The sequence below is a fragment of the Molothrus ater genome, chromosome 4 (assembly GCF_012460135.2).
Source record: "Molothrus ater isolate BHLD 08-10-18 breed brown headed cowbird chromosome 4, BPBGC_Mater_1.1, whole genome shotgun sequence".
NCBI classification, from domain to species: domain Eukaryota; kingdom Metazoa; phylum Chordata; class Aves; order Passeriformes; family Icteridae; genus Molothrus; species Molothrus ater.
In genome coordinates, this window is record NC_050481.2 from 70,622,027 (window position 1) to 70,642,637 (window position 20,611).

Below are 20,611 nucleotides of genomic sequence, written 5' to 3' on the forward strand. Positions count from 1 at the left end.
GGGAACAAATCCTCATTTTTCCCTTTTTGATAGAGCAGAAATGAAAGGAAAGCTCCATTTCCTCACACATCCCCAAAGGAGGGTGGAACTCCAATCCAACCCACCTCACTCCCAGTTACAACAGTTCAATGTGAGCACTTTAATTAATGTTTAATTCATGATTTTAAGAAACCCATCCTGCACATGAGGACTTCAAATGGATGATACTCCAGAATTTTTTCATTTTCTGCCTATGTTTGACAGAAATTGTCTGTTCTTACCTCCAAAAGTTTATCATGACTCTTTGGCTACCTGTACTAATAGCACAAAATAATAATTACAGGTATTTATTTGGCCACATGGCTCAGTTATTTGGAATTCTTGCAGCATTTTGACTGTAAGAAAATCAGTTACTCTTGTCCTGGGCATTTTGCAGTTTCTCCTTCAACAATGACCAATTCTCTAGAGCTCAAAGTCAGGAAAAGTGACACATACCTTGTGAACACTGGTCCAAGAACTTGGGAAAAAGAAGCCTAAAAAAACCAAAAAGTTCACATATCAAGAATGGATACTATTATTTAAGTAAAACATTTACATTCACTTGGGTGCTGACAAAATCTCAAAATCTCTCAAAACCAAACCATTTTCATGCTTCTTTTCCTCAATCCATGAAACTGCAACATCCTCACAGGTTATGTCTTTCAGGACTTTTCCCCCAAAAATCAAGTTTTGTAGATGGTTTCAATTCTCCAACAGATTTAAGAGCTAATTCCCACCATGTAATTTCTTCTGTACTCTAAGAAATAGAAGCAGAACTCTAAGAATTGAAGCAGAAAATGCTTCAATGTTATTTTAATTCTTATTTAAACAATAGGAATTTAAAGTTTGCCTTAAAGAAGTGTGCCTTTCAAAGAGTGGGAACTTTCCACAGAAAGACTGGATGTACAGAATGCCAATTTCTGCTGCTGTGTCAGACATGTGACAATTCTCTTCAGGAGCTTTATCCTGGACACAAACCCTCAAGAAGAGCATTTTACCTGTTCCCTTCCCCTCTCCCCTGCCCTGCTCTGTTAATTCAGAATGGGGAAAAGCTTCAGGCAATGCTCATGGAAGAGCTGGACCTCTGCAGTGATGAACTCTGAGGCAGGAAATGGGTTTGATTTTCTTGAGTGCAAGTTTCAAGCCAGACATGAAATCCACTCTGTTCCACTCTCCCAGCGAAATCACCAAAGTTTCCCAACTGCAAGGTTTGCCATTGGCACTGTGGGGCTGCTTGGGAAATTCTTATCAGAACAAACTCCAAAGCAAAATAGAAATAATCTGCAGCACAGGCTGAGCCTCTGCCTTCAATTGCTTCTGCACTTGAGGAGAAAAACAGTGTGAAAGGACTGCAGGCTGCTGCTAAACACTACACAGTACCAGGACTAGGAACACGTTAGTGAGTTAAAAATAAAACAGAAATGGAACTTGTCTTTCCTAGAATTATGGAAAGAACAAGTTTAAACAGCACTCCAGCATCAATTCACCATTTTTCTTTATGTAATCTTTAATATTTGGTTGGTATCTTTGTCACAGAGACAAGAAGAAGCAGCAAGGTAAGGTCTATTTATTGACTACTGCAAAGCACAAGCAGCACCTTGGTTAGTGTTTCAAAACAGCCAGGAAATGTCAGGAATGCACTTTTAGAAACTGCTTGGGCAGCTCTCCTCTAAGCTGTGATGCACAGTTTGGTCACAAACAGAAGCAGTGCTACCGACTCCAAAAACTCTAACTGCTGGAACTTACTTTTATCAAATCAGCTGCAAGGCATAATTAAAAAATTGGAGTGTTACAATTTTACAGGTAGGTCTGAGAAATGATTCTTCCCATGTTTGTTGAACTTTGGAGCACACACATTTACTATGAAACCAAACTATTTCCAAAGGTCAGTGACTTGGCTCTGTGACCATTTCCTCCCCACCCTGGCTCTGAAGTAACCCAGGATATCAGATTTTAACACTTGCAATGCTTTGGCTTCCGTGCTTTGTCATTCCCTTCCCCATTTCAGGGATTGTTTCCCTTCAATTCCATATTTGAAACCTGTAAAGTCTTTTTAAACATCCAAAAGTAGTGGCAGAATCAATAACCCATGAGATGCACATCTCCATTTTTAATCTGCCTTACTACAAGATTGCAAAAAAGAAAATTATTCAGATTTACAAAGCTCTTAACCAGAGGATTTTTACTTAAACAATCCTTGTTTACTCTTCTAGGAGCTGAACTTCTACTGATATTCTATATAATTACATACCCAGTGGAAACCAAGTGCCATCCTGATAAGCGAAACAGCACTTCCAAGTTCCTCCAAGATGGATTATTAAGCAATTTTATGGGATTTAAGTGGCTATTAACCACCACAAATAACTAATTATTATAAAAGTGATACCAAAAATTGACATATCTGCTCTTAAATGTGTACAAATATTTCAAAGCACACCTGTGTTCCATGTAGCAGCTCAGAGGCTCCACACAGGTGTTGATTGTTCCAATGATGAAAGAAGATTTCACATCTGGGTCAGGGTGAGTCTGCAGAGCTTGCACAACATCAATAACATCAGTGTACCTGCAAGAATCCACAATGCAAAATGGGTTCAGAGATCCAGAACACTTCCCTACTCAGGAGGAAATTGATGGCTTGGAGGAAAACTGGATTTCCAAAAGAGCTCTCAAAAGAGATGGAAAGCAGCTCAGAGCTTGGCAAATCCAAACAAATTAAGCAAATCCAGACAAATCAAGCAAATCCAGCAAATAAACTGACTGGAAGTTACATTAAAATTAAATTATTAACAATCCAGAGAAAAACAGTGTAAACTTTGCACTGAACAACTGCCAAGTCCAGCTTGCAAAAAGCACAATATAACACAAACACTTCATGCCAAGCAAATTAAGCACAATTTGAGTTAAAAAATGAATAAAATAACAGCCTCCTCACTTATCAGCATCCCAATTTAAACATGTTTCTACCACTAATGCATCCCTTTTTTATCAGGACCACCACCACTGCTGCATTTTATCTTTGTATGACATCAAGGCTTAGGTGAACCTGAGTTTTCAGTTCAGGTATTTATTTCTCAGCCAGTTACAAACTTTTATCTACAAACTTCTATTCAGTTATCAGCTGAATGGGATATTTAAAGAACTCCAGCTACTCTAAAGCTGCCTACACCAACACCCAACTATCCATAAAGAATGGAAAACTTCCAGTGATCTGTTCCTGAAGCCAGTGCTCTACCAGAGTATCAGTAATTTTGCCCATCAATGGATTTAACACCATCCATACTAATTATACACCAAAAAAAAATCAATCTGGCTTCAACATGGAAAAAATTATGGTTTTTAACACTATCAGAATGGACCATAATGAAGAAAATGCTGAGCTCCATTTGCACATCCTCAGTGAGAAGGATGAGCTGGAATTCATTGCAGCCAGATCAGGGTAGTGCCTCCCTCACCCCGGTTTGTGTCACCTTCTAATGACTCAGAAGATGATCCTGGCTCTCAAATGCTACACTGGAGATGGAAATGTCAAACACAGGTAGGTGGCTCAGTCTTCACCTTTATCCCACAAGGAAAATGGCATTTATCCAAAACACATCACTAAGCCCTCCTCTGTTATCACCTGCTCTATCAGGCAACAAGGTTTTTGACAGTTTGATCTCTGCTGGCAGTTCTGGAGTCAGAATCACAGAACAGTTTGGGTTGGAAAGGACCTTTAAAGGTCACCTTAGTTCAACCTCCTGCAACACCCAGGGACATCTCTCACTACCCCAGGCTGCTCCAACCTGGCCTTGGACACCTCCAGAGATCCAGGGGCAGCCACAGCTGTGCCAGGGTCTCACCACCCTCCCAGCCAGGGATTCCTTCCCAATATCCCACCCAAATCTCCCCTTTTCAATCCGGAGCCATTCCCTGTGTCCCCCCTTGTCCCCAGTCCCTCTCCAGCTCTCCTGGAGCTCCTTTAGGTCCTGCAAGGGGCTCTGAGCTCTCTCTGGAGCTTTGTGAGCATTTCCAGCTCTCCAATCCTGGTTGCAGAGCAGAGGGGCTCCAGCCCTGGAGCAGCTCCATGGCCTCCTCTGGGCTCTCTCCAGCACCTCCAGGTCCTTCTGCTGCTGGGACCTAAGAGCTGGGGCAGCTCTGCAGGTGGGATCTCACCTGAGCAGGGCACAGGGGCAGAATCCCCCCTCCCCTGCTGCCCACACTGAGGGACCAGCCCAGCACAGAGGGTTCTGGGCTGTGAGTGCACCCAGACCATGGGAGGAAAGCTAAGCACACCATTTCAACGGGAGCAACAAAACCAACAGGGACAGAAAAGATGAGTTTGGTCCGTAAGTAAACCAGAATTGCCTTATTCTACACAAGAGTTCCAAGAGTTTGGATTCTTTACCCTTGCAGCACCACCAGGAGCCTGTTGTTCTTCCCAGTGGGCTTCCCAGTGCTCTTCAGGGTGGGCTGATGGACCCCAAGGTTCTGCTGGGCCTCCAGGAGCCCGGCCAGGAAGCGCTGGAAGTGGGAGGCACTGAAACACTGCGGGCTGTCCATGGTCTGCCGATACACAATCCACCTGGGGCACACACAGGGAGCAAGGCAGGTCAGGAGCTGGCACACAGCACTTCTGTTTTCTCCCTACTGTCCTAGACTGAAGGCAATCTGTATTATATTTGCCATCTCTTAGAGGTGGGGCAGTTCTCTGCTGTTCGTTGGGCAGTTTTCTTTATCTCTTCCACAACCAATCCTCCCTCTGGGGAGGTATCTGCTGGTCATGGGCCATTCATTATTAATTGTTTGTGGTGGTGTTCACAGGGGTCCCAGGACGAGGGAAGAGATGAGAAGTTTGACTCTATGTTTCAGAAGGCTGATTTATTATTTTATGATATATATTATATTAAAACTATACTAAAAGAATAGAAGAAAGGATTTCATCAGAAGGCTAGCAAGGAAAGGAATGAATGATAATAAAATCTTGTGACTGATCAGAAAGTCCAAGACAGCTGGACTGTGACTGGCCATTAATTAAAAACAACCACATCAGACCAATCAAAGATGCACCTGTTGCATTCCACAGCAGCAGATAATCAGATAATTATTGTTTACATTTCATTTCTGAGGCCTCTCAGCTTCTCAAGAGAAAAGATCTTAACGAAAAAATTTTTCATAAAATATGCCTGTGACATATGTTCTGTTCATGGGCCATTCATTATTAATTCTCTTCTGTCCATGGCCAGTGAGTGTCCCTGCATGGCTGATCCAATTCCATCATCCCATGGGGAGATGCTGTGCCCAGGGAGGAGCCAAGCATTCCTACCTGGATCCAATCTGAGGTTTGGGACAGCACAGCAGCCTTTGCCCAGTGCATTCCCAGAGGAGCAGCTTCTGCTGCCCTGCACTGGCCAGAGGGAGCCCAGGCCCATCTCCAGCAGCCCTGGAGCTGCAGAGGAAAACTCCCCCCTTGTGCAGGATCCCTGCTCCAGCAGAACCACAGCTGGCACTGCAGGAGGGCTGAGCCACCATTTCAACTGCACTGCTACCAACAGGGTGTCAGGTTGTATTCTGACTCTTTCAAGGGTTTGTTGTTGGTTTTTTTTTTTGTATTATTGTATGTATTTTGTTTGGGGTTTTTTTTTTTACCTTTTTCTAATAAATTATATTTCTGACTTGGAGTCTCTCACTGGTTTTGCTTTCAAACCAGAGCACTGAGTTTCAAGCAGCATCAAAATGAAGTTTGACAAGCCCAAAGATTTCACATCTCTCATCATGATCTCGTTCCACGTGGGGAAGGGGAATTTATTTGGCTTTCTATCATTTCTAGCATATGCACATTCTTTACATGGCTGCCAAAGGGGTTTGTGGGTGTTTTTTGTTGTTTTTCAATAAAACAATGTTCACCAGCATTTTTCAAAGCTGTACATCATATGAGTAATTCTGATCACTGGCAGTGATGCAGTAAACAAAAATTAGACAAATCCAATTCGAGACTCTGGGCATGAAAATATTTCACTGCAAAAAAGGAAAGTAACAATGACATTTGCAGGAAAACATGAGGAGATGTGTTATTACACAACCTTCAAAAGTCACCTTACGTGTTTGCCCTATAACAGAACCACAAAACTGTTCTGAATCAACTTGATAAAATCAAGACATTGAGTTAAAAGTAAAAGAACAGTGCAGAACATGGCTAAGATTAAATGCTAAGGTGTTTGGCTGTAAGAATTAAAAGGGTAGGATTTTTTTTTTTTATTTTTCAGAAGCTCTATCAAGACACAGAGTGGCAAATTCCTATAGCAGATTTATCTCATTTGCATACAACAGATGTCCTGAATGTACCTCAAATCAAAAACAATGCTGTGGCAGGGACTGTTAGTACAGTCTTTTCTCAAAAAAAACAAAAAAAAAAGCATTTTAGAATCACTACAAATCAATAAATGGAAGTTCTTCACCACATGGAATAGGCAACAAAGAAATCTCCTGTGCTGTTTTTCTGTCTAAATGTATAAATTTAAGGGTGAATCTACCTGTCAGCCTGAAATGAGGTTTAAAAACCACCCAATGAAACAGTGATAAATTTTTTTGTTGCCTTCATGCCAAGCTGTTTTTTGGTGATCAGTGTAAGCTGAGCTGTACCAACCTCCCGTGCTCCTTGGTAAAAGTGACAAGGAAAGAGCAGAGGTCGCTGGAACGGCACCCGGGCAGCCCAGTGAGGATGGTGATGATCACCTGCAACACAGAAACAGGACAAGGGAAGTCTAAACACAAAATAACCACAGAAACACTGGTGCAGACACCAAAAAGGCTGTTTTCTATGATTCATATAGATTTTCCTTTCTTTTTTAAAAATCCACAGTTAAGCCAATCTAAAAATCCGATTTTAAAACATTCCTGAGGGTTTATTAATAGTCAGAAAGTCTCTGAACCAGACCCCAGCAATATCGCAAGGAAAGATTACATTCCTGCTGCTTTGGCTTTGTTTTCAGCAGATTTCAAAAGCTGGGAAGCTCCAAGGAAATATTTTCTCTGAAAATGCTATTTAAAGCCCACCTTAAACTGGACAATTGTTATTGCCCCTATAGAGAAAGGATTGTTATACAGATAATATCAGCAAATGTTAAATATCATGTGCTACCTCTATGCTATTTAAAGGACTTTTATGTTCCAGAGAACAATTCAGTTAAATTATTCAGCAATTCATAAAAACAAGCTGCTGCTTTAGGGCAAAGTCTCTCTGGACATTAGAGAAAATACTTCACCTAAAGATCTACACCTCATTTTCTGCCTCTATTTCACCAGGTTGAAAAGCCATTTGTACTTCCAAAAGACTGTTTAAATGGAAAAGAATTAAGTATATAACCAGAAAAAAAGACAAAACTGATGGTAGTGGAGGAGGAGGCAGAGCATGGCTGAACAGGATTAGTATTTTATCACACTACAACAGAACTACTGACAGAATATTCCATATATTCTATATGAGGGTTAGGAATTATTGTGGAGTTGTTTCCTTACCTTATCACCTTCTGCTTTGCTGTCAGAAATGGTTTCTGACTGCTGGAGAAGGACAGGAAGATGTGCCCTCATCACTGGCTTGGTGCTGACACTGCTGACCGTGAAGTGCTGCATAAACCTTCCAAAAATAAAAGGTTTATTTCATTACAATTGACAGCAAAAGATTTCATCCATATAAATAGCTGGGAAATTACCAAAAAATATTTCATCCATATAAATAACTGGGAAATTACTAAAACAAGAGTATGAAAAGGTCAAACTAGAGAGGAAATAATTTATCTCAGAATAAAAACATCCTAGTGTAAAGAGAGAATTATTTAAGAAATATTTTTAGATGGCTATCACATCTACCAAAACAATTTTGTCTCATTTCTGACAGAATGAATCCCTTGGACACTAAAGTAATTTCTCACCTCTCCAATCCTGGAATGGCAGCAGACAGTTTCAGCTCCCTGCATCTTTCCCCAGAAGCAAAAGAGGCATTGAAGAGCTTCTGAACACTGGAATGCCTAAAAGAAGAAAATTAATTAATTAGTTAAAGGAGAAACCTAAAAAATTCATGTCTTTAAACTACATGGGTACATATTAAATGGTACAAAAAAAGATAATGTTGCACTACGAATGCACCATTTTTTAAAAATAATTATTAGCAAAACCAATAAATAACAGCATTTTTCTGATTGCAGCTTCTGTGTAACTGTACTAGCAGGAACTTACAGCCTCTTTTGTTCCTCAGACAGGAATTCTTCTGGGACAACCCTTAAAGATAATCCTGAGTTTGTCTGGTTATGCCATGAAGAGAAAACCTGGAATAAAGCAGATCTATACATGAGTGTCATTATTTTCCCAAATTTGCTGTGAATTTGTTTAGGAATTGGTTTTGCTCACCTAAAAAAACAGACACACTTTCACATTTAATATTAAGCCATTTAATATTGCACAATAAAAGTTTTGCTGCTAGAGAAGCTGTGGCTGCCCCATCCCTGGAAATGTCTGAGTTTTGGATGGGGCTTGGAGAAATCTGGGAGAGTGGAAGGGGGGGTGGAATGAAATGTGCCTTGAGGTCCCTTCCAATTTTAAAATCCAAATCCACTGATCAGATTTTGCAACCTTTTCTTTGGTTAGACTGGAAGTGCTTTAGGAATTTACTGATCTGGCCTCGTTTTCCCTGATAGAAATGTAGGTGTTTATAGCCCAAGTGCTCTACAGAAGGAACTGAATTAATTCAAGTCTCTTTGAAGCACTGCTGTAATTTTCATGAGGTGAGATTGCAGCAATCATTACTCAAAATTGAAGAAAAACTCTGTTCCCTCCCAAAAGAAAAGGAAACCCTTCGTTTCTCCAAGGAATGTTCTGGCTCCCATCCAATTGCTCCAGCCAAGACACATTAATCTGAATGGCACTGGGAACCTAGAAATCAGATTCAGATGAATCACAAAGTGCTGTCAGTGTTTGGAATTTCCCTTCTTTTCATAAGTAAAGGCAACAGCCATTGTCATTTTTCACAATAACTGTCTGCAAGACAAAACAACTGGGGGGGACACGACTGCTTTCCATTAAAAACTCAGCATCCCAAACACAAGGCTAGGAGATAAAAACCATCAAAATAAAATATACTTTGGATATTAACAAAGGCAATATTGCTCATGCAGAAGGATCCACACAGCTAAAGAAACAACCACTTCAAAACACACAGAAGGGACTGAAAGAAATGCCTGGGAGGGATGGAAAAAAGGAATGGTCAAGGGAAATTTGTGTTCCATAAGAGTCCAAGGGTTGGGGATAAAGTGAAAACATAGGTCAGGCTAGCAAGTGTTAGAAATATCGAAATATATCAGGCCCAGAAGAAATGTATCAGAACCTTTTATATATAACTTAGGGAAAGGTTAAAAAAGAGTTGTTGTGGCATCAAAGAAAAAAATGAGAGAAATTAACACATGCCAAAGCCTAAATAAATTTTCCTCCTGCATCCTTTAGAGTGAGGATGGGAAAGGCATCACCTCATCGTGCACAGCAGATTTCACCTCTGTGGCTTCAACATCTCAGTTTTTAACAAACCCAGATTTGGGTAACAGGGCAGTTGTAATTCCCTCATTCCAGGAGGCTTGGAATAATCCAAGTACAGCTCCAGTGAGTGAGGTATCAAGCCAGATAATTGAGAAGAGTAGAAGCAGCACCTAAATTTCAGTGAATCTTTGTAACCTGTGAGGCACACAGACTTTTAGAAAGAATTTTGGAGGAAATCAATAAACACCTGAAGGTAAATACTGACAAAATACTATAATAGATTTCCATGGTTTACACAATCAGGTAGAGTCAATTTGATGAAGAGTTTTGTTCATGAGAGAACATCCTGAAGACAAAAGATTTGTTTTATCTGCTTGAGGAAAGCAACTGGTGTGGTGCCAGATGAGAAACTTAAACTGCCCAAAATGAACCACAGTGTGGAACTGTTCACCAAAAAAATTAACTCAAAGGAGGACAGGAATAAATAGCCCTGAGAAAAAGCAATAGGGGAAACAAACACCCTCATCTCAAATACTACAAACAGTTTGGATATCTACAGCCAAAAACCAGATCAAAAGAAAAGCATTACAACTATCAGAAGAAAAAAGAACATTTTATAGGCATAGATTGAAAAGAATCTGGTTTTGTTTTATTAGGCCAAATAAAGCAGAAAGAATAGGTCTGAGATTTGTGAGTATCTCGAGGATGTGTTCTGGTAGAGAAAAGAAAAATAAAACAGATATAGAAGTAGAATTAATATTATAGGCTGAAAATTCAAATACAAACAAACAACAGATTGCCAACCATTCAGAGTGGAACAGTGGGAGGAATTTAAACACTTAAGATAAAAGGAGGAGAGATTTTATGGGACCATTAATATGAGCAGTGGGGACTACTCACTCAGCTAGGTGGTCTTTTCCAAGCCAGTGTGATGAGCACATCCTAAAAACCCTTGTGAAGCCCTAAAATCTCCAGGCTCATTTCCTCAAAAGCACTATTGTTATAAAGCTGGGTTTATTAAAAGCCTCTGCAGCACAATGCAAGAAGCCAATCTACTTAGGGAATAATACAATGCCATATGGGAGACTGAAAAACTTTAACTCCACTTCCCCAAGGATCAAGATCCAAATGTGTCTGACCACAAAAACACACAATGGAACCTCTGCCACTCCATACAATCCCTGCAGCAAATTAGACACCAGAGCTACACTGAAATGCAGCTCAGCAAAGGAGATTTTAGAGCCCTGGCTGCCTCCAGAAGGCAAAGTGAAAGCACATGGGAGCATTAAACACAAGGAGCAGCACCATCACTGGAAATTCTTACAGAAATTGGAGTTTCTCACACATCTTAAACACACACAGAGCAATTCTGTGGCTTCTCCCCCACCCCAACCAAACTTTTCCCACTTTACCTGGGAATAAAAAGCTTTATAAATCTTTCTCTTGGGGAAAAGTGCAATCATCAGAAAGTTGTTCTGGGTGTGGAATTCAATGGGGAGATGAGGAAGCAGAGAACTTTTGAAGTCTATAAAGAGAGCAGCAACAATGCTGTTGGAATCCTGGAAAAGAAAGAAAAAGGGCAAGTTAAAATTAATATTTTCTACTTTGCATAGCACAGAGATGGAGCAGGAGGGGTGGAGCACAAATATCTGCAGGTACTGGAGATATCACAGGCTCAAAACAAAGGATCTGAGTTTGAGTGAAGCACTAAACTCTTGTCCTGAAAACAAAGATTAAATTTTAATATCTTCTCTTGTCCACACCAAAATTTAGACCCATCTTCTGCTGCTGCTTCAAACAACTCTTTGTCTACAGCCACATGTCCAACACAGACAGCAGATGAAAAATGAATTCAATGCCACCTAAAAAGGTGACAAGGGAGGTTGAAGCCCTCAGGTTGTGTTTCCCTCAGAAGAACTGAACTCAGGTTCATTTTTTTTTCTGAGAAAATACTGACTTGGGTTTTTTTGGGTTATTTTTTAGTTTGTTTTGGGTTTTTTTTTTTCCCCAGAGTGGTGGAAGTGCTCAAGGCCAGGTTGGATGGGGCTTGGAGCAACCTGGGAAAGTGGAAGGAGTTCCAAGCAGGGGGTGAAACAAGATGGTCTTTAAGGTCCCTTCCAACCCAAACCATTCCATGACTGTGGAATCCAGGTCAGGATTTTAGATACAAATCTGCAGGATGCTGAAGTGTTTTATATTCAAGTCCTTTTCACTTATAACCCTTTTCACATCAAAGTTTTAGAAAATCAGAACAATTTAGAAGCATGAAGCATTTCTGGGAAATGGGAATTCAATTATGAAGGGCTCAAATCTGAATTTTAGTGGCATCCCCTTCACTTTCAAAAGAAATGGGCAAAGAACTCACTGTACTCATTGTTGAGAAGAAAAAGCTCAAGTTGGGGAACTGTTACATAAGAATTGGTATCAACTCAGAGACATTTGCAAACAGAATCTCTCTGCTTTGCTGACTGAGGGATTAATCATAAAAATAATCCTCCCAAAGTCACTGAGGTCACTGAAGAATATACAAAAATATTCTCCTCAAAGAGAACAATTTCATTTAAGAGAAAATGGCTTTTGGAACAGATTCCACTGATCCTGGATTCTTCAGGATGGTTTAGAGATTTCCTGAGAAGTGACTTCAAGGCCAACTCATCCATGCTGCTGTCAGCACAAGAAGTGTCCAACAAAATCTGCTCCTGGAAAACATTTTGGGCTCCACAAATTGAAAAAAGCTGAAAAGCAGCAGCAGCAGCAGCAGCAGCAGCAATAATCCCCACGGACACGAGGTTGAAAGGAGCCAGCTCCAAGTTTTACAAGATGTTCATGTCATTGTGAAATCTAAATATTGCTTGGTAATATTTGTTCCCTTGATGAATGGCCAGAATCTCCCCTGCCCTACGTGAGTGCCAGGGATTTCAGGAGCTCAGGGGCAGCTCAGTGCCCAGTTCCTCACAGCACAGCAGCAGAATTCCAGATATTTTCAAGTCAAAAAGAAGAATATCTCACAGGCATCATGCTAAAGCTGCAAAAAAATAAAAAAAAAAAAAAAAAAACCTGCATTTTGCATCACTTCAAAGTTTGCTATCTTTTATTTGAATCAGAACATTTAATTCTCCTTTTTCTTTTCCATCCATGTTGCTGCAGGAACTTTTGGAAAGAGCGACCAACGATTGCCCTGCTTCTCCTGTCACTTCTTAACAGTTTCAAAACCCTCCACCCTCATATTCTGCCAAGTCAGTAGAACAATAACACACTCCCTGTCAAGGCTTAGCTTCACACAAAAATCTGGCATCATTTCAAGAATGATGGCCAGGTCCCAGAAATAGCAACTTTTCTGAAAGTGAGTGTCTTGAGTCAAACAATCCCAGGAAGGTCAGTGTTAAAATAGCTTCTGAAACGAGGGGCAATCAATCTGATGTCCAAGAAAAGGCAGCTAAGGTAAGACTCTCTGAGCTGCTGTGTTTTCATCTCAATTGAATCCCATTTTTATTGTATTTTACTGGTTTCCTGTATTGTGGGATGAAATCACCCAGCACAATGCTGAGGGAGGTCACTGAATAAATGGGGAATACTGTACCTGAACAAAAGGGAAACTAAAGGAAACTGATTTTGTTTTTTTTTCCTCAGTGTTTAGGAAACAGTAACCAACACAAATAATCTCTTTTCCACCCTGAAGAAGTGATGGTTAAGCCAGTGTTTCTGCCTCGAGGTGGGCAGAGCTGAGTTGCCATCATTAACCCCTCAATTCCCACTGAGCCTGAACACTGCTCTGGTGGCCAAGGGAGAGACTCAATTATATTTTTAATAAAAGGCAGAATTTCACCCTCCATGACTTGACCACACCTTGAACTCTTCTCTATCCATGCCTTCACACTGAGAGATATTTGATGAATGTCATGTTGTGTAATTTTTCTTCTAACAAAAAGCATTTTCACACTGTTAACAGCACATTGCTAACTCCAATACAAAATTCTCTCCTCCTTTTTCACTAATTTCAGTTAATCAGCACCAAAAGTGTAGTGATTTGCATCAGTTATTACAGTTGTACAGACACTTAAAACTTCAATCTAAACTTTGTACCAGGACTCAATTTTTGTTAAAAATTGATGGAAACTTTATGACAGAAAAAAGAGACAAAATACTCACCCCATCATAGAGAGAAATGGAGCTCATGTGGTTCTTGGGAATGGAAATGCTGCCATGGTGGGGATCACAGAACAGAATTCCATCAGAAAAGAAATACAGTTTACCTAGAATTTGAAGGAAAAATAATTGTATGAGGTATAAATCAACATTTCAGCTTCTCATGATGACTGTCTCTTCTTCCTGAGGAAGAAAACTATGTTCCTGCAGGATTTTGTTGTATTTAACAAGCAGCAAATTTGATTTTGGATAATATTTAGTGATATTTATTTTATTTTTATTAAATTAAAATATTTCTTTTATTTGAGATAATATTTACAACCATTCAGTCTTTACTGGATCTCATTACCAAGGGCAGGAATCACGACTACAACTGCATCTGAGTTTATCTGACCCCACAGAACTATTTATCATAAATACTGAGGCTTTTTTTTAAATTGAAAGCAAAAAAATTCCATCCTGTCAAATTTCCAACTTCCAGAACTACAAAATTGACACTACAAGAACTTAAGTAAAGATTGCATTCCAAAACAGTTGAAAATTCAAACATTGTAACAAACTGAAGTGTAAAAACATTTAAGTGGAAAATTTAAGCACTAAGTTTAATTTAAACTTAAAAGAAATGACTTAAAATTAACCTTTTGAATTAAAATTTAAGCTAATAATTAAAATTTTTGAAGCAACCTGGGTTAGTGGAAGGTGTCCCTGCCCATGGCAAGGGGTTGGATCTAAATGTTCCAACCCAAACTATTCCATGAATTTAATGCACCTTTTGCACCTCACAGTGCCAGACTACAGGGCTGGAGCCTCTGCAGAGCCCAGATTTGAGCACAACAAATTGGGGAACAAATTCAGCTTCACTGCCATGTCATGAAAAAAATTTCATGTTCCTTGCAGTGTTTCCTAATGGTCTTTAGAGCATCTATTTGTAACTCTCCAGCCAAAGAGTTGGCAAAATACTGAACTTCACAAATCTAAAAAAAAAAAAAAAATTTAAAAATTTAAAAAGAAAAAAATAGTGCTCCTTTGGAGGCACACAGAGCCAGTTTTAACAAAGCAAAATAAAATAAAATAAAATAAAATAAAATAAAATAAAATAAAATAAAATAAAATAAAATAAAATAAAATAAAATAAAATAAAATCCAGCATTCTCCAGTTATTTACTGAGTGAACAAGTGCCCACAGCACTGAATTGCAAAACAGCTGAACATCACACTCTGCATTAACCTCCTCTAAACACTGACAGTGTTTACAGTGTTTACTCCAGGGCAAAGACAATAAAGCTGAAGGTTCTCCTGTAAACACTGTCAGCACCAAGCACTTAATGTCAGATATTCAGCACCTCCTGCTGCACATCAGCACTGTGACAGCAGCACCTTCTCTGTAAAAAATATATCTAGAAAATATATAGAAATATATTCTATAATAGAATATATTCTATTCTATAATAGAATATATTGTATAAATTCTGTAATATATTTTATATTACAGAATATATAGAAAATTAAAATATTGTGCCTTAAAAAGAATCTATTCATTCAAGGCACAGTGAGGGAGGGAAATCTACCAGTCCTATCAAATTGTTTTCAGTCTTATTCCTGGGATATTCATGTTGTTTAAGTTCTTGAAGGAAAAGACACCAAAAAAAAAGAGGAATAATCCAAGACTGCAGCCAGGGATGTTGGGTCAAAAAGCTGTAACTGGACTGGATCTGAGAAGGACCAAATTCAGGCATTTTTTTCTGCCACAGTGAGCAGCTGAGCTGACAAATTCTGAATTCCTGAGAGAAAATGGCAGTGGCAGAAACCTGGAACACATCAGCTCCAGGAGGAGGCTTTGAGAGGAATATTTGCCTTCTCCTCCTGAGCTGGGAGCCCACAGCACTTCTGCAATGGCCAATCCTTCCAAGCTCATGTTCAAAGAGACAGAAAGGGCAGAAAACATCTGGCAGCACATCTGGCAAGGGCAGGAGCAGCCAGTTGGGAAGGTGAGCTGTGGGGAAAAGCCTCCTCCCACCAAAGGTCTGCAAAGCCCAAAGCTCTGCAGGAATTCTCCTTCTAGGATTTTCAGGCAGAGGTTGGGACCAAAAAACCAGACATGGAATTAAACACCAGGGACTTGGAAAGGCAAACTGGAAGTTTAAGATGATGGCACAGTTTGGCTCATCAGAGTGTGAATCCCAGAACTTCTCTTCTGTTTAAAAACTCACCAAAACAAGAAAAAAACAAGAAAAAAAAATAAAGAAAACCACCCAACTATATCTCACCTTCTGCAGGCATGGCCTGTGGATTGCTGGAACAGATATAAACTCCATCACCCCCAGTGAGTAAAGTGCCCAGGAAAGATTTGTCCTCCTAAACAGAAAAAAACCAAACAGCAACATCACAGACTGGATCAAGGACCAATCCAAGCAGGAATATTTCTATTTTCTCCTGCTTTTGCTCCAAGAGAAAATATTTAATTTTCAAACAGCATCGGTCAAGAACTTTTAAAATATTTTTATCCTGCATGGACAGAGAAGGACCAGGGAAAGAGAGCAAGGCAAGAGAGTAATTTTTAAAAGCCTTCCCCCCATTTTGGTTTTGCCAACAGCAATGAAGTTACAAGTTATTGTCACAACCACAAGGCTGAGCTTTTTTGTTTTTACTTTGTCCATCTACTGAGCTAAAAGTATATTACATGAAAATAAATCTATTTATAATGAACATTCCTGGGAACCACAAATTGCACCACAAATGTGAAACTCATGTGATTTAAGATGTTTCCAGATTCCAAACTCTTTTTTTTTCCTAGTGCTTAGAGTGTTTTCCTTTAGACATTAGCATGCTAATTAAGTTAAAAGAAAGTTGCATCAAGTTTTAGGGGCTTTTGGAGACACATGAGCTCCATGAGTAATGTTTAGTGAGACTTCCATGAAATCATAGTTTTATTAGGACTCTTTTTGCTCTTGGGTTTTATGATTCTTTGAAATAAAGAAAGCCTCAAACTTTTACACACAATATATTATTTTGTATGTGCAATTTTGAAAAAGACAGGGCAGAACAAGCAAGTCTTGTAGAAGAGAAGTAACACACAGAATAAAAAGAGAGTCTGGTCGTAGCTCAAGTTTTTCAAATACTGGTTCATCAAAGTGTAACTTCTTTAGTTTAACACAAATATTTAACTTTACCTTCAATACTTGCTGTGCCTTTTCAGACAGTTTCACATCACTGTCTTCAACCTGCAGCCAGAAACAGCTTCCATTTGAATTGTGATTTATATAAATAAAATCTAACATTAAATAAAAAGCATTAAAGAAGTTTTGAGGCCAACAAGAACCTCAGGTACCACAGACAGAAGAAGCCCTGAGCACAGAGTGTTTTAAAAACAATTTTGTGCTCTTAATACTGTGCTACCACGGGACCAAAATTATTTATTGCACCACATTCCCCCCATTAAAATGCTTTATAGACTAAAATATTATATAGATAGAAAGCATGCAGCTTTATGTTCTATTACTGTTCAAGCATGCACTGCCAAAGGCAATGCCCAGCTTTGTTATATTCTTTGGAATTCTATCTCTCACACAGTGCAGGGCATCAAAGGTCTTGAATCAAGCTTTGCTTTCTTTTGGGCTGATCTAAAATGCCCCACAATAAACAGAATTTTCAAAAGTCCCACTGTGCACTTCAAAAACAACCAGACCTTTAAAAAGATAAAAACCTGACGAGATGAAAATGAAATTAATGATAATGATAATAGTAATAAATGAAAATTTCAATAATAATGAAATTAATGATGATGATGATGATGATAATAATAATAATAATAATAATAATAATAATAATAATAATAATAATAATAATAATAATAATAATAATTCTGATGTATGTTGTTATTGTTGTTGTTGTTGTTGTTGTTAAATAATTTTAATAATAATAATTTAAAACTCCTGCTATGCATGGAACCATGAGCTTATTTTTTCACTTTTCACCCAAATCTAAAAAACCAGGGTATGTTAATATTACAACATTGTGTTCCTGTGCTCAGGTTCCAGGTTTTCCCTCAGCCAAGCCCACTCCCAGAGCAAGTTTTGCCCTGGGGATGAGCTGAGCTGAGGCTCTGTGCTCTCACTCACCAGCCAGGAAGCAAATCTTGGAATAGCTGCAGTCAGGATAACGTGCCTGGAGTCTGGATGGATGCTGCCATCTGCAGGGGAGCCACGGCAAGCAAAGCAGTGAAATCAGGGAATTATTTAGGTTGGAAAAGACCTCCAAGATCACCAAATTCAACCTCTAACCTAATATCACCATGGCCACTAAACTTATACCACCCACATGCTTCAGAATGCCCAGTATGTTACTGTTAAGATTTGAAATTTCTACAGTAAACATGAAAATCTTATTAAGGATTTCTGAGTGTTTAAATGAAGTTTTCACAGCAGAGTAACTCCCAGTGCTCTTGTGCTCTGACACACACAGAGCTGCTCCAGAGTCCCAAAGAAATCCTGATTTATTCTGATCTTTCCATGGCTACTCCAGGGTTCCAAAGAAATCCTGATTTATTCTGATCTTTCCATGGCTACTCCTGGATTCCAAAGAAATCCTGATTTATTCTGATCCTTCCATGGCTGCTCCAGGGTTCCAAAGAAATCCTGATTTATTCTGATCTTTCCATGGCTACTCCAGGGTTCCAAAGAAATCCTGATTTATTCTGATCTTTCCATGGCTTCTTCCTTTGCTCTTAGTGCTCCAAACCCATCAGGTTAACAGCAAAAACACCCACTGGAATTACCTGGCTTTCCCATCACAGCAAAGCCAACAGAAGGACAGAGTGGTGTTGAATTTTAGAATTTTCTACCTCTGACCTAATATCACTATGGCCACTAAACTTATACCACACACACACTTTAGAATATAATGTATGTTACTGTTAAGACTTGAAATTTCTACAGTACATATGAAAATCTTATTATTTTAAGGATTTCTGAGTGTTTCCATGAAGCTTTTACAGCAGAGTAACTCCCAGTGCTCTTGTGCTCTGACACACACAGAGCTCCTACAGAGTTCCAAAGAAATCCTGATTTATTCTGATCCTTCCATGGCTGCTCCAGAGTCCCAAAGAAATCCTGATTTATTCTGATCTTTCCATGGCTGCTCCAGAGTCCCAAAGAAATCCTGATTTATTCTGATCTTTCCACAGCTTCTTCCTTTGCTCTTAGTGCTCCAAACCCATCAGGGTAACAGCAAAAGCACCCACTGGAATTCCTTTGGCTTTCCCATCACAGAAGGACAAGAGTGGTGTTGAACTTTAGATTTTAAACCACTCACCTGTTTCTTTGACCTGTATTTGTGATGTCAGGAAGGACTCTGAAAACACAACAGATCCCAAGCATCCTCTTCCTGTCAGCAGGTCAGGAATGTCAAACACCATCATGGATGCCTGCAGATATCCAGCAGTTGGAGGGAAGAGAAACTTGAAATATTTCAGTTGAAAAAGCAAAATATGTATTTTTCAAACATCCTAAACCAGTATTTCTATATTGTGGTTAAAGCCTGAGACCATAAATCTGTGTTAATGTTTTATTCTGAATTCTGATTTCTTGTTAAACCTGATCCAGCATCTGAAATCTCTCTCATCTTTCTCCTTACACTTGTATTCACATAAAAATCTCAGTATGCCCCAGAAAAACAGGCACTTGAGCTCTATTTTCTAATTAAATAAATAAAAATTATTATTTCTTACCGTTTTGATCAAACTCAGGCTGTCCTCGTTATCTAATGGAGTAATTCTAGAACAACAATAATAATGAAATATTTAAAAGTTAGATCATCTTTCTGGGACTTCACAGCAACCAAAAAAGCTGTTTTATTTTCAAATAAACACTTCTTTGTGCAGGTCATTCCAGTCAATTAGTGTGGGGATTAAATAAGCACAAGTTTGTGATATCAACTAAGTTAAAAGCAATTTCCAAAGGAAACTCTTCATGAGCTCATGGTGCTTCTACTCATTAACAGTTAATAAAAATTAGTCTGCTCAACTGCTTTTTATTCCTTTTAATGTTTTTAAGATTCCACAGAATTACAGATCTGAAATCACTGAACTACCTCATACACAAAAGCATTTAGCAAATCTTGTGTGAAATTATCAAACACAGGGGTTTTTGCAGGAGTTCCAAGAGGAGAAAAATTTATTTATTAGTGTATGTAAAGCACTGTAATTAATAACAAGATAATAATGTCATTTATTATATTATGATATTATGATATTTGTTCTTATGATATTATTATATTATGATAATATAATGATATTATTATATTTGTTCTTATTAATTTATTATCATTGTTGTTCTTGTTGTTGTTGTTTACATAATATCGTGTTGTTTACATCATTAATTACATAGTGTAATTAATAACAAGATTAATTAATTATTAATATTTTAATATATACAATATATTAATATATAATTAATTATGTAAACTACATAATTAATTATATATTAATATATTGTATATATTAAATTATTAATATATTATGTTGTTTACATAATTAATATATAATTAATATATTATGTCGTTTACATAATTAATTACATAATGTAATTAATAACAAGAAGTTGTAAGACAGTGATACAAACCTGCCATGGTTGTTCACAGCCTGGATTTGAAAAGCAATTTTGGAGCTGTAGAATAGAAATTGTACAGGTGAAATGTGTGGTTTATATTTTTAAATGGAAAAAAAAAATAAGCAGGAACAGACTTAAAGCAAAAGAAGTGATTAAGAAAATTGGAAAATGGAATAATTATAGTGATTTTTAAGGGATGAATCCATTATGAAGTCTTGAAATCTGGCAGTCAGGCAAGTTCAGTTTAAAATTAATATTTTTCAGTTTATAATTCATATTTTTTCAAGTTTAGAATTGATATTTTTTCCCTCAAAGAAGCCCACTGAGTAACTCTGGAAATA

At 38.4% G+C, this 20,611-nt stretch overlaps 1 protein-coding gene across 1 annotated transcript in view; it reads right to left on the minus strand.

Annotated features, from left to right (window-relative positions):
* The window catches only part of DNAAF9 (dynein axonemal assembly factor 9), a 77,527-nt gene that overhangs the window by 18,490 nt on the left and 38,426 nt on the right, over positions 1-20,611 (minus strand). The window contains exons 15-29 of the mRNA XM_036382502.1: positions 20,283-20,327; positions 19,391-19,436; positions 18,976-19,087; positions 17,784-17,854; positions 16,836-16,886; positions 15,933-16,020; positions 13,669-13,772; positions 10,932-11,078; positions 8,230-8,318; positions 7,926-8,021; positions 7,513-7,630; positions 6,641-6,729; positions 4,403-4,579; positions 2,456-2,581; positions 475-512 (exon numbers count right to left, since the gene is read on the minus strand). Of these exons, the coding sequence (XP_036238395.1) occupies positions 475-512; positions 2,456-2,581; positions 4,403-4,579; positions 6,641-6,729; positions 7,513-7,630; positions 7,926-8,021; positions 8,230-8,318; positions 10,932-11,078; positions 13,669-13,772; positions 15,933-16,020; positions 16,836-16,886; positions 17,784-17,854; positions 18,976-19,087; positions 19,391-19,436; positions 20,283-20,327 (1,397 nt within the window). The remainder of the gene's footprint in view (positions 1-474; positions 513-2,455; positions 2,582-4,402; positions 4,580-6,640; positions 6,730-7,512; positions 7,631-7,925; positions 8,022-8,229; positions 8,319-10,931; positions 11,079-13,668; positions 13,773-15,932; positions 16,021-16,835; positions 16,887-17,783; positions 17,855-18,975; positions 19,088-19,390; positions 19,437-20,282; positions 20,328-20,611) is intronic.